This window comes from Agelaius phoeniceus, chromosome 10, assembly GCF_051311805.1.
Source record: "Agelaius phoeniceus isolate bAgePho1 chromosome 10, bAgePho1.hap1, whole genome shotgun sequence".
NCBI lineage: Eukaryota > Metazoa > Chordata > Aves > Passeriformes > Icteridae > Agelaius > Agelaius phoeniceus.
Genome location: NC_135274.1, coordinates 9,928,214 through 9,941,886, shown reverse-complemented (window position 1 = coordinate 9,941,886; position 13,673 = coordinate 9,928,214). Strand labels below are relative to the sequence as shown.

The window sequence follows — 13,673 nt, the reverse complement described above, 5'->3', positions numbered from 1 at the left end:
ATTATGGGCATGAAATAAAAGACGACCTGTGAAAAGAAAATAACCCTAAGAGACTTGAGGCTGAGAGGGCTGGATAGCCATACTGAAGTAGCATTCAGGCTTTCTTAGTCACACTTCTTTTTTGGTAACATTATGATAGAGATCAGAGATACCAAATTTTATATGGATATATACACAAAGGTCTCTTTGACTGCTTCCCAATAAAGCATTATCTAAAAGAGCTGGCTCTTGCAGCCTGAATCCAACTAAGCCCAGAAATTTATTTATTTATTTCTTTTGGAGCTGTAAGGTCCAATTCTGTACAGTAGTTTTATATTGCCTAGGCAGTTATTTAGTTGATAACAACTGGATCAACCTTGCTATTCCCTCAATTCCTCTGTGTAGTACTTGCATCTCATGTTTTGTTTTCTCTACTCTGCCACCCTGTGCTTCCCCTTTCCTTCTGTTCCCTGAGGCTGTCTATTACTCTCGTGAAAGGAAGAGTCTTACACCACTGAACTGTGGTTTTCCTCACTTTCCCACTGCTGAAGGGTAACCAAATGCGTGTTTCTAACCTGGTTGCTTGGAGGTGGAGGAAAAAACTTGCCTCTGGTCTGGGATCAAGAGTAGAACATGTCAGCCCCTAAGGGGAATTTTTTGAGAGCAACAAGCAACTGAAAACAGACTTTACACTGTGAATGTTATTTGTGTACCTAATCATGGGAACAGGAAAGGCTTTTGGGGAAAGAAGTGTTCCAACAAACTCCACATTGTAAGAGTCACGAGATGTGTAACTGTAATCATGGCAAATATTTCAACACTGGGTGTAATAACGAGTTAAAAGGCTCCCTGCAATTCCTCCTGCAGCACCTTTCCACTCAAGAACCATTGAGTCTTTTCCCCCAGTGTTTGAACCTAGATGTGATATAAGCCAGGAAAACCTCTTCTGCTGCCTCTTCCAAAGGCATTTGCTCTTCACTGCACATTAGATGCAGAAGGAAGAGGAGAATTCTTTGGTCTTGTGAGATTATCAGATAAAATTCAGAAAGATAAGCACAGTTCCAAAGGAGGACCTTTCCTTTAAAAATAATAATAAAAAAACCTGATACTCTGGGAATGTGAAGTTAAAGATTTGCCTTTTTCGAGCAAAAATTGCAGTACTTTACCTGTCCAGTTTAAAACCTCATTAAAACCATCATTATCTTGCTTTGCAGGCCCTTAAGGTCTGTGGCCTGTTTTTACTGACAATCTGAAGGCAACTTTGAAAAGTGAATTTATCTTCAGTGTTCATCAAAGGGTCTTTCTGAGCTGTGGAGTTATGGCATCAGGAATGAAGTGGGTCGTATCTTTTCTGGCCACCTTTGATTCCCACAGCAGACTTGTTTTTAGATGAACTGGGCAAGCTTTGGCAGCGGCTTGGGCCTGTTTCAGATCGATGGTGGGGAGTGTTGACGTCAATCTTTTGGCAAAGGATTTTTAAATAAGGTTCAGGTTTGTCCTGTGGCTGGCCAGGAACCTGCCTTGGCCAACAGGGGCTGGCCAGGCAGGCAAATCTTTTGGGGCTGTGTGTTGATGGCAGGCATCCCAAATTGCCAGAAATGTAGGGCATGGGACTTGTGTATTGGACCATGTTAAGGAGTGCCCCAGCTGTATGGATCCTTGGGGCAGGAGGCCCTGCTGTGAGAAGCAGCTGGCACACGGACCCCCTGTTTAATTCCAAAATGAAATAGGAAAAATTTGTTTGGATTCTTTTTCATCCATGAATAATGGTGAAAAAGAAGGGCAAGTCAGGAAGAATTCTGAATCATGACTATTTCCCACCCTGAAGAGTTTCTTCTCAGCCAAATCCCAGTTTTAAACTGATTTGCTTGAAGGCATTAAAAAAAAAAAAGTTGTTTATCAGCAGAGCATGTCTGAAAATTTAGGCACATCTCTCCAGGCTACTAGCATGGAATTGAATGTTCCCATGTCAAGCTTGTAATCAGCTTGTTAGCTATTGTAAAAACTTTATTATAACCTCAACAAATAAGTCCCAAGAGCTCAGATGTCTTGAGTAGCTAGAAGAAGAATTATTAAAAAATGTATTTTAAGTGTTGTGCTTGGATATTATTTTCTTTGCTTCACTGTGGTGCAGGAAGGGAAAGAGTTTGGAGAGGAGTAAGGGGAAAGGTGAGAGAAGTTATGACTCTTGAGCTAGTAGTAAAGTTTAAAGGCTCTGAAGTCCAATTTCTCAGCTTTAGTAGTGTTTTCTCAGTAGAAAACAGTGAAAAGCACTCTCTGAGAAATCACTGGGGAGGGGGAATCTGTGCCAAAGAAGTCTTCATTTGCTCAAACCTCTGAAATAGTTTGAGCATATACTGAACTGCCCAGTCCTATGGGAAGATGGGGCAAAGGAATGCAGGATGGATTCAAGAACACTCAAGACTCACTTTCATCAGATCTTTAGTTATTCCTGATGTGGTTTTATGGAGGATTTCTGATGCATTTTCTTGTGACTGAATCTCTTGCATCATAAAAAGGCTAAAGAAAGAAAATGCTGTGTGTATCATTGCAGTAGATAACCCTGTAATTGCAGGTCCCCCTTCCCCTGTAAAGGGGAAATTCTTATGGGTAAATTAACCAACTGCATTCATATGTGGGCCCAAGAGGACATTTTTAAATATAAAGGAAAAGAGGGATGTGATTTTGATTGTCTCTTTCTGGTCCCTGCTGCCTAAGGGCTCTAATTAGTGTCACTTTAACTTATAAATACACAGCTCAATTTGCTTATTACTCAATAATTTTTAGAACTATTCCGCTGCAGAGTTTTAGAAGTATTTTTGTAGGACTGAGTCAAAGTTTTCTCAAAGAAACCTAAGAGATTGGAGTATGTTGGATCACACTGGGAGGTGGTTGCAAGTCCCTATTCCCTTTGGCACAGGCTAGTGACTTTTAGTCTGTGTTGTTTTTTTTTTGTTTTATTTTGTGTGTCGTGTGCTGGGTTTCATTTTGACTTTCTTTGTTTTTGGATTTTTTTTGGTGGGGTTTTCTTTGTTTTGTTTTGGGGTTTGTTTGGTATATTTTTCCCTTTTATTCTCTTCTCCCTCCCTCCTGTATGTTTACAAAGAACTCTGGTTTCTAGCACAGTGATAACTGGTAGTATCCTGAACAGCATCACTGTCCATGCCCATAAAGAGCAGGCTTCAGCAGGGAGGGAACCCTCAGCTTTGTGACATTCCCTCTGGTGGCCATGGCAGGCTGCTCTCAGCAGGCTTTGGGATGCTGTGAGGGAACATGGTGTGCATCTGTATGCAGTGGACCATATCCCTGTGAGGCTGGGGGTGTGCAGATGTCACAGTCAAGCTGATTTTTCAACTATGTGCTAAAAAGCAATTCTGTTTCTACTCTTTCTTCATCCCATAGCTGCTCCCTGGCAGTGCTCTCCCTGCAGCTCATAGCATTGATACCCTGGTGAGCCAGGATGGAAACTCACCCTAGTGCAAAAAAAAAGAAAAGGGAGGATAAGGAACTTATTTCCTGTGCATGCCCTTGAAGGGCTGCTGAAGTAAGCGAGGTCTGGCATCTGTAGGGACTGCAGGAGCAGACCCTGAAGGTGTCTGTAGCAGTCACCCTGCCATGTTTTGCAAAGGTAGCAGAGTCAGCTCTGCCTGGGCTGGTGGAGCTCAGCTTTGCAGTTTCCTCTTGAGCCTCCCCTCTTCCCAAGGCACCCCTGCTGCTTCTGGCACAGCCCACATTCTTTCCCTGGTGGAACATCCGCCGACTCTGGCTTCCAGGATGGTCAGACTTTGTTTTGAACATGTGAATTTTGTGGGAAGGGAGAGGTGGAGAATAAGAGGGTGGGGGAGGCAGTTACCATGAAAAATATCATGAGGAAAAACCAAATCAACTCCTCCCTCCCCCCATCTAGAATCCATCTAAAATTAGAAGTGCCATTAACAATACATCAGTCTCTTGACTTTTGTGTTTCTGGCACTCGTGCTTGCAATGGTCAGGACTTTGTATAACAAAATATCCACGGGTTTTTTGTAACATTCACATCTTGAATGTTTTTCCCTCTTGAATCAGAGATCTTTTTGCCTTAAAAGCACATAGAACACTCTGTGTTTATGATCAGACTGTCGAAATGTCAAGGCTAATTACACTAGTGTGTTCCCAAGTGCATAAATGCATCTTCTAAAGAATATCCTGTTGAGATCAACAAAATAAGATATTGGCATGATCACTTGCAAACTGCCTTAAGAAAAAATGATAATAAGAGGCAGGATCCAAATATCAGGAAATAGAGATGGAAGAAACCTATTAGTTCACCTTATCCATCTACATTGGTGCAAATTACAGTTTTTATGTTCTGTGGCAGAGTGATTTCTTTTTTGGTCAGTCCAGTCCCAGGTGTTTGGAAAACTGGAGCCTCCAGTACTTAAAGCACTACTTTCCCCCCGTTTTGTTCTGTATTTCATCCTGTTCAGTTCTATTTTTGAGCTATAAACGTTGGCCAGACATTGGGATTCAAGTTTGTTTCCAAATCATCTGGATCATTTACATTCCACCTTGGAAAGTGACATAGGAACCGAGGAGTCCAAGGCTCACTCCAGTGAGTGTGACTTGGCTTCTGTGCAGACATAGTTTCTGAATGCTTGGATCCCTCAGCCAAGTTGTGTTTCCTCTGTCCATTTTTAGATAGTTTAGAGTTTGATTTCTGCTGTGTCCACTGCAGGGTGGCACTTTCTCACAGGATGACTCTTGGGATCTCCTCCAGGGGCTGCTTTGTACTGGAAGCATCCCTGCAGCCAGGTGATGATTGTGCCCCTCAAATGAGGTTGTGGGAGAAAGGAGCATCCTATGGGGACCTGCTAGATTTGAAAAGGCCACTCATAAGATGAGGATTTTGTCATGTTGGTGGAATTTGAAATCTGTTGCACATAAGGGGACATTGCATTTAAATCATATTGGAAATGTATAAACAAAAGAAAATATTTCCCCAGGTTTTTACAATATGTTTCTAAGCAGACACACTGGCTTGTGGTGACTGAATTTATTTTTAAATCTTGGCTTGAGATTAGCAAAGTTTTTCAAGATTTCTTTAGTGGTAGTATTGTACATGAATTTTCCATGTTACATGAGGATTTAAGAAATGAAAAAAATTCTGGCCTCTTGAAATAGATCAAGGCAACTGACTGAGGGAAATATTATGATTAATATAGTCTAAGGGAAATATTATGATTAAAAACCCCAAGAATTTCAGTTAAAATAACATATTCTGAATATGTTCTGACTTCAACATTCATAATTCTATTCAAGCTTCTGAATAAAGCATAGGATTTGACTAATTTTAATAAGAATTACATAAAATGTAAATAAAATACTTAGGTTTCAGTTATTTGGGTTTCAGTTATTTATTTTTTAGTAACTTTTTCTTGATTTGGTGGCTTTTGTATTTTTGTTTTCTTATGTGCCTCTACCATTCTGTAGTGATGAACTTGTGTGGTATTAGTGGCAGTAAGGCTTCCTCTGAAGTTTTGAACTTGTTCAAGGGGTTTTGGTGAGTTAATTTTGGACTAACTCTGGTGCTAGTCAGGTGCCATCTGCCCTCCTGCCACCAGGGAAAGCAAGAGGCCGGTGCCAGAGGACTGTGCCAGTGCCATGTGACATGAGTGCCCATCAAGTAGCGCTCATTTGGCACATCCCAGTCACCCAGGACTGAGGTGGCAGTACACAGCCTTGTTTCTGCACCCCTGCAGAGTCCCACTCAGTACAATGGGGCTCCAGCTGGCAACAAAGCTCTGTGCAAGCATGTCCATTGTGTGGCTGCTGCAGACTTTTTGATACCGTGGAGTCTGTTCCTTTCAGAGATGTCTAATACGTAGCTGCAGTTGCGGAAAAAATGTGAGTCTACGAAATGAGCCAAAAATCTGTCCATAAATAAAAACAGAAAACTTGTCATTTATGTAAATTGCTTACTACTGAATTAAAGTTTGGCATTTGACTCATTTTAACAAATATCTGGAGTTTGAAGGCAAATGCTTATCTGTAGAGAAAACAAAATCTTGTTACCTCACTTTCCTGAGTGAAATTCATTCATGTAGCTTAGTTCTGTTCATGTTCCCAAAGCACTTGGAGATCATGAGATAACCCTCTTGACCTGAAGAAGAGAAAGTGTCAAGGCAAAAAGCCAGAGTTAATGACATGGGTCAACTAATTACAACAAGGGTTTGCTGTTCCCTGGTCACTCTTTGACCTCCATTATCCTTCCTAAGTGTTCTTTGGATCTTTAGCAAGGTCCCTTTCTTGCTCTACAGGCTGAATCTAGACCCATCCTCAACTACTGCTCATTGCAGGTTTTGCATCTCCACCCTGATACCTTGTCCCTGCCACTGCTTTCAGAAATGGCTCATGTGGAGACGGGGGGTCAGTATGTACAGCAAAACAACAAGAGAGGGATTTGTGACATAGAACAGAGGCTCCACCTATCCCTCTGTCCTAGATCTTAAACTGGAGTGGGTGTGTATAATTGAGGAGTAGATGTTATAGCCAAAGGAGGAGGCAGCTGTGTGAACTGAGCATCTCATTCTGAAAAGAGGATGAAGTCAGAACAAACTACATGGTGACAGATGGCCTATGGCAGAAACCAGATGGCCCAGTGAGTCCCACCACTCCTGTCATGAAATAGCAAGCAGAAGAGAAACCCACAGTGTAGCCCAAAAGGTTGTTACCCTCTAGTGTGAGGGCCACTCATGGTTTATAAATGGTGTTACACTTAGAATCCCAGTCTCTGGTGCCTGATTCATAAGCCAGCAAGGGCTGCTTGCTCGAGGGTTACAGATCTGAGTCCCATCTTCTACAAACACATCTATATGTGGCTCATCAGCTAACGTGCCTCAGTGGCTTTCAGGCCAGGCTGCCTTGCAGGCTGTGCAGATCTACTTTATCAGGTATTAACACTCAGTTGAGGTCTTATCTAATGAATTGTATCTGTAGATGAGCACCACAGCTGCTTCAGGGTGTAGGATTATTAGCAACTGGCTGCTTGGTTACAAATGTGTGCAGTCTCTGTTACCTGAACCAACCATTCTTTCCCTCAGTGCTCCACCATGGAGTTGAGAGCTGTCATCAGGAGCCTGCTCTGACCCCACAACAAGGCAATGTGCCTTTTCCTCTGCACTCTTTGCCCTTCCAATTCGTGATGTGTGGAATTGTTAAAATATCAAAATTAACAATTAATATGTTTTGCAATTCCTATTATGTCTGCATTTGTGATGTCTTGCCTCTTTGTATCTTGGATGTAGTAAGAACTATCCAAGACTCGGAAAGCTTACAACACAAACTGAGAATGATGTGAAGAAAAGCAGATTTATAGCTAAAATGTCCCACAATTCAAACCCCATCTGGTTGGTGTGCTGTCCTGGGAACGGATTTCAAAGTGGTTCTGAAATGCTAATCTAGTACTGAAGTTCTGACCTACTGTTTTGTGCATATGTGAACACATGAAAACTTGCTGGGAGGGATTTGTGTATTTTGTACATGGGGCTTGCATTTTTCTAATTAAAAGCTTGAAGTTCTGTTGATCATTAGGGCAATATATTATCCCAATATATAAGTATGTGCACCTTCTAACAGTGCATTAAGTGATGCCACTAACTTGTCAGCAACTTAAAGACAATACAGTACAGATGAAATAGCTTTGGCTGGCACTTAGATTAAATGAAGAGGTTTCCCCTTTGTCATTAAATCTGGCACAGTAATGATAGTGATTAAAACCACTAAAGCTTGAAAGAGTAGACAGCTTTTTTTCTCAGGAGAGGCTGAATTTGAGAGGAAACAGGGATGAGAATTCCTGTTGGACCATGGAAATGTGTGCCAAGGGTAACTTTCTTGTCTAGGAGTACTGAGTTCAGTGTACATCTTCTGCATCTCTCATCTCAGACACTGCCCATGTTTGAAATGCAATGCCATTATTTCTGATACATCTGTACTAAATGTGCAGAAATCAAACGTTCATGTTTAAAACATTTGCAGGTCTGGTTTAGTAATCGTCGTGCCAGATGGAGGAAGCAGGCAGGAGCCAACCAACTGATGGCTTTCAACCATCTGATCCCTGGAGGATTCCCACCCAGTGCCATGCCGACTTTGCCAACGTACCAGCTCTCCGAGCCCTCCTACCAACCCACCTCCATACCCCAAGGTACAGTAGCCCACAGATACTTGTTAAAATAGTGTTATTGGGGGGATTCTGGTGCTCATCCACTGTAGAAATATTTTCTTTTCTAATGAGTTGGCTAATTTAGGGTCTGACTCAGGCAGGATCCTGCAGGCCTGTTTATTTTAGGCATGTAAGAACTGAGATTTGTTTTGCTGCAAGAAAGGGGTGGTTCCATGGGAAGGGTGCTCTCCAGAGAAATAATCACCTTCTGCCCAGCAGACATGCAGCTTTGGTAAAGTGATGGACACTCATCCCTGTCCTGCCACTGCACTGGCCTCCTTTGCTGGAAGTGTCTGGTGTGATGTAGGGGACATGTGCACTCTGTCTTTGTTGTGACTCTCATTGATGGAGCATTGGAACTTGTGTAAATACTCTGAATATTTATCTGGGGGTGGAAAAAACAGCTATTCAGACCACCTTGTTTCAAATCAGTCAGTAACTAGTCTCAATCTCAATTTTTCTTAATGTTATCAGAAATTCTGTGAACTTGCGATGGATTTGAGTGGGAGGGGAACAGACCCTCAAATCTAGGCTTTGTTAGATTTTAATATTAAATAAAAACCTTATGAGTGAGATTTTATAAAATAATTCGTGTCCTCTTATTGATTCATCCTTGAGATTTAGATCCTAACTCTCAGTGGAGGTTCTAATTGAGGGAATTTTTCAAAGCCCAGGGCTTCTCCTGTCCATCGCTTGACTTGATACAAACCGCGGTGGGATTTCTGAGCTGTGAGCAGGAGGGGAAAGCTGGTCCTATAAGAAATAAATATTTTCCTTTATTTTTATATATAGACATATTAAAAAGATATTGCTGACAATATGTGCTCACTAAGGGTTGTCTGAAAACCACATGCCTGTTGTTATGGTATTTACAGTCTGTTTAAGAATTTTTGTGTAAATCCACAGGCTGGTTAAATATCTAGCAAAATTATAGATTTATTTTTCTACTTAACCAGTATTTAGATGCAGGTTTTGATGCAGTTCTCTTAAGCTGAGCTCCACATAATGAACTTATTATGCCAGAATAAAGGAGGAAAACATATCAACATATTTCTTCTGCTTCCAGCCGTGTCTGATCCAAGCAGTACCGTCCATAGACCTCAGCCTCTCCCTCCAAGCACTGTACACCAAAGCAGCCTCCCTTCGAACCCCGAGAGCAGCTCTGCCTATTGCCTGCCCAGCACCAGGCATGGATTTTCCAGCTATACAGACAGCTTTGTGCCTCCGTCCGGGCCCTCCAATCCCATGAACCCTGCCATTGGCAATGGCCTCTCACCTCAGGTCAGTCCTGTGTTTTCAGACAGAGGATTTGCTGTATACCAGAACCAAAGAGTCTATTCCCTCAGGCCACAGTATAATGAATTGCCAAATTTAAACCATAATGTATTCTTTATATAAGCCACATGATTTCAGTTTGCTAGTTTCCTTTTTTTTTTTTAATTTTTTTCCTCTTACTGGCTGAATAAAGAGTCATAGCTTATATTTAATTTCAACTGATTTATAATGGAATCATGCAGACTTCATATTTGCATCCAGTTGTCAAGCATTTGTAATGCACTGCTCTTCTCCTGAAGATCCATGGCTAGGTACAGAAAACAGAGCTTGTATTTTTTCTGTGAATAAAATATCTCATTAAAATAACATCATCAAGATTTTACCAAGTTGTCCAGGAAAATTATGGGTGAGTTGCATGAGAAGAGTTCCAAGGACTGAGAAATGTGTATTGAGATGAGCTGTAATCGAGTTATAAATACATAAATTAGAAGTATTACTGCTCTTTGGCAATATATAAATGCATGAATACCGTAATTGTTTTTCTAATTTGCGTGAGCTCTTTTAAGGAAATCAGGTTAATAAATTGCCTTGATAATTGAGTGTCAAAAGATTGGTTAAATTTTCTTACACATGGCATCTGTCTGAAGCTGACATTATTAATTAAAGCTTGAATAGATGGTAGTTTATTTTATTAGCAAGAGCTTTGCCCAGGTGCTTGGAAAGAGATGTCCACTAAATTCTGAGGAGTCACAAAGAAGATGCAATCTATAATTACAATCAGGAATCTCTTCAGGGCTGAAAGTGAGAGTTTTAACAGCTTTATCTGCCTTCTACCCTTTTTTCCTCTCAGTGGTTAGAAAAACAGGGAGAAGCTCAGAATGACACAAATGAAAAGTGAAAAGACAATTATACTCAATTACACACTAATCACTGACTATCACCACTGCCTAAGCAGGGAGAGGGCATTCTAATAGGCAGAAAATGAGATTTTAATGGCACAAAGGGTGGCCAAAATAACGACTCGTATATCTTTGCCTCCTTCGTTTTCTTCAACTTGTGGTTTGCATCTCGGGAGTGCAGTTCCTGGTTCCTGTGCAACGGTGATAACTCTGTGCAGCTGAAAAGTTCAAAGGCTCTGGAGTTGAAAAGAATGAATAACAAAGGCAATGAAATAAACATTTTTGCCCAAAGGCAAAAGTTCATAAACCCTTTTTTGTAACGGTAAATGTAATTAAGATTCACAGATTCCTATAGCATGGAGTGTGGTACAAAACTTCATGGCTTGAAACCTCAGGAAAAAAATGCCAACAGAAAAACAAACGGATGTACTTCCAACAAGACTTGAATAGATTTTGTTTGAAAGAATTCTGATTTCTAAATGCAAACTTCAAGAAAATCCATGACATTATATTAGTTGTTTCTTTTTTTTTTTTAATGGCTAGTTTCATAGTGTGCAAGGCTTCCAAATTTTTGACATAATTATCTATCTGGTTTTCAATGTTAATCCATAAAAGGTAGTTGTTAGTGTCAGTTTAAATGTGTGTTGGTTCTGGCTATGGAAAATGTGATCTCTTTTTTTCCCCTTTCACAAAGCTTTTATTGTCTGTGACACAGAAGTGGAGCACAACAACAGTAAAGAAATCTTGTGATGGCTGGGTGAAATGGGACAAAAATGTGAGGCCAGGTCTCCTCCTGCCAAAGTCTTGCTGATTTGAGGTTTGATGTAATCAAAAGGAGATTCTGTGCTTTTTTACACCTAGCTCTGTCTTTACCCTAGAAGACTTCTGTTGTTTTATAGTTTGTTTATTTGTTTTCCTTAGACTTCTGAAGCCTTTTTCTAACCCAGTGCTTAGCACTTCTGGCTGTGTCCAGCAGCTCTACTAACAGGTACAGCTAGGTTTAGGGGATGCTGATCCCTTTAAAGGTGACATCATGCTTTCATTGCTCAGTGCATAGAGGAGATTACTTATATCCATTTAGATTTGGAGCAACTTCTTGGCAACTAAATGATTACCTTCAACAAATGTTAAAAATCTTCCCATCAAACAAACAAATGAAAAACCCAGAACTGAATTCATGTGGCATTGCCAGCAACTCCTCTATATCAGTTTTGGTGCCTAAACAATGAGTTAGAGACATGCATAAAATGTAGAGATGTATAAAGTGACACATTCAGATTTTGTTTTTATATAATGCAGTAATACAGCCTGAAACATGTAAATTGTGTGCAACAAATTGTGGGACTGTAGCAAAGCAGTGAAACTCTTGATGCCCAAAGGAGCCTGAGCTGCTGGTCACAATGCTGGTGTGTGAAATGTCCCTTAGTTGTGGGGTGTGTCACTGTGCATCCCCTCTCCATGCTTCCTCAGGGCTCTTCCTGAGGTGCTGGAAGGGAGGCTGAGGTAAGGTAAAGTTGAAAGCCAGCTCTGCATTTGGGGTTTCATGAAAAAGGGAAACAGGAGTTTTCCTGCTGAGTGGGCATGTTGCACTGCCCTGCCTGTGTGCATGGAATTTAGATGAGAAAGAGAGAGGGTCTATTTACTAGCCTGTGCATTTTTGACCACAATAAATCTGGGTGTGTGAGCAATTAACATAATGTTTCCACCCATCCATGTGTCTCTTGCTGGCAAGTGCTCCTGAAAAACTGAGTCTAAAGCTGAATTTGTGGTGACTGAAGTAGGGAGGGGGAAGGGGGGGCTTTGTCTGAAGCCCGGATAATATTTTGTGATTTAAAAACCCCATCCTTAGAACATACAGAACAAAATCTAATACTAAGATACAACAAAATCTAGTACTAAGATACACAGGATCATATTCTTAGCAGACTTAAACCTCTCTCTCCTCTTCATCATCGATTTATTACAAATGGGGGTCTGACACAAAGACACCAGGGAAGCTTTATTTTCTCTGTAGAAGAAAATAAAGCTCCATCCAATGTTTCTAACTTTTTTCTTTAATATGATGGACAAATATGGTGTTTAAGGCAAACACTGGTGAAGGTAGAAGATAACATCACCCTAGGTGTCTCTGCTTATTTTATTTTTATTGTTTTACCCTTGAATTTTGGCATGAGAAGGGATTGTATTTCTCAGTTCTAGGAAGAAAAACGCTCTATTACATACCTGTCTTGCAAGCTGGGTGTTGAAAAGTTGTTGATCTTGTTTAAAAATAAGAGAACAGAAAGGGTTCCACATTGTTTAATACCTTTTAACATCAAGACAAGATTTGCAGATACCCTTCAGATGACTGATTATTCTCCTTGCTCATCTGGTTTATTCATTACTACCTGGATGTGGTGAGAGAACCTCTGTCTTGCAGGCATGCTATGGGTTGACTTTTGCTGGAAAAAGTCAGGGATTAATGTCTTGGGGAGATGGCAGCCTGGAGTGTTTGTATTTCATGAAAAAGCAACTCAACTGCAAGCATGCCATCTCAGCCAGGGCTCTTTAAATATAATGTCAGAAAAGAGATTATTAGTGTGTAATATATGTAAATTGCATATTTTTATGTTTTCTATGCCTATTATGCAGCTTCTTGCCTGTCATGAATACATTTATGGCAATATTGTATTTCCTTTTCAAATTGGGTTTTAGTTGCTCAGTGAATTTTCTTTTAACAAATGTTTTTTAACTCAGAATTATGAAGGGATAGCATATCTGGATGTTAATGTATGTACACAGGACTTAAACATGCTTTTGGATTGGCATGGCACTTTATGATTAGTGGCCATCACTGGCTTTTTGTGAAGCAGAGCAGTGACTGCAGAAACATTTGTCTCCCACCTGCAGGTGTATGGTCCTGGTGAAGGGCAGATTGTTTTAAAGACAGGATATCAGTATTTTGAACTGCTTCATTTAAGATAAGGAAAAAGGCTTTTCCAGTGTACATCAGCATCCCCTGACCTCCTCATGTGCTTTTTATTAGTGTCAGAGCAGCAGAGTTTGCCCTACACCAGGTCAGGCAGTTTGCTGGTTTGGAGAGTGCTGCTCTGGCTGCTGTAGATCCAGGTGGAGCAGCAATACTCTGCTGGGATTGCTGCTTTGTGATTTTGTGTGCTTCCTGTGTTTAACTTGTAGGATACTTAACCTGTAGGATAATCCAGCCTTAAACAGCATTTCAGTTTTAAGATTTTACTAGGAGAAGAACAAACATGTGTAACCTGTCTCCTGCTAGGCATAATTGTTTTTCCTCCTTGCCCTCTAGAAAACTTTTCAGATCTACT

General features: G+C 40.7%; 1 protein-coding gene across 2 annotated transcripts in view; it reads left to right on the top strand.

The window, feature by feature from the left end:
- PAX3 (paired box 3) overlaps nt 1–13,673 on the top strand; it is a 75,564-nt gene that overhangs the window by 52,915 nt on the left and 8,976 nt on the right. For both annotated transcript variants that reach the window (XM_054639307.2, XM_054639306.2), the window contains exons 6-7: nt 7,993–8,158; nt 9,243–9,457. In XM_054639307.2, coding sequence (XP_054495282.1) covers nt 7,993–8,158; nt 9,243–9,457 — 381 coding nt within the window. The remainder of the gene's footprint in view (nt 1–7,992; nt 8,159–9,242; nt 9,458–13,673) is intronic.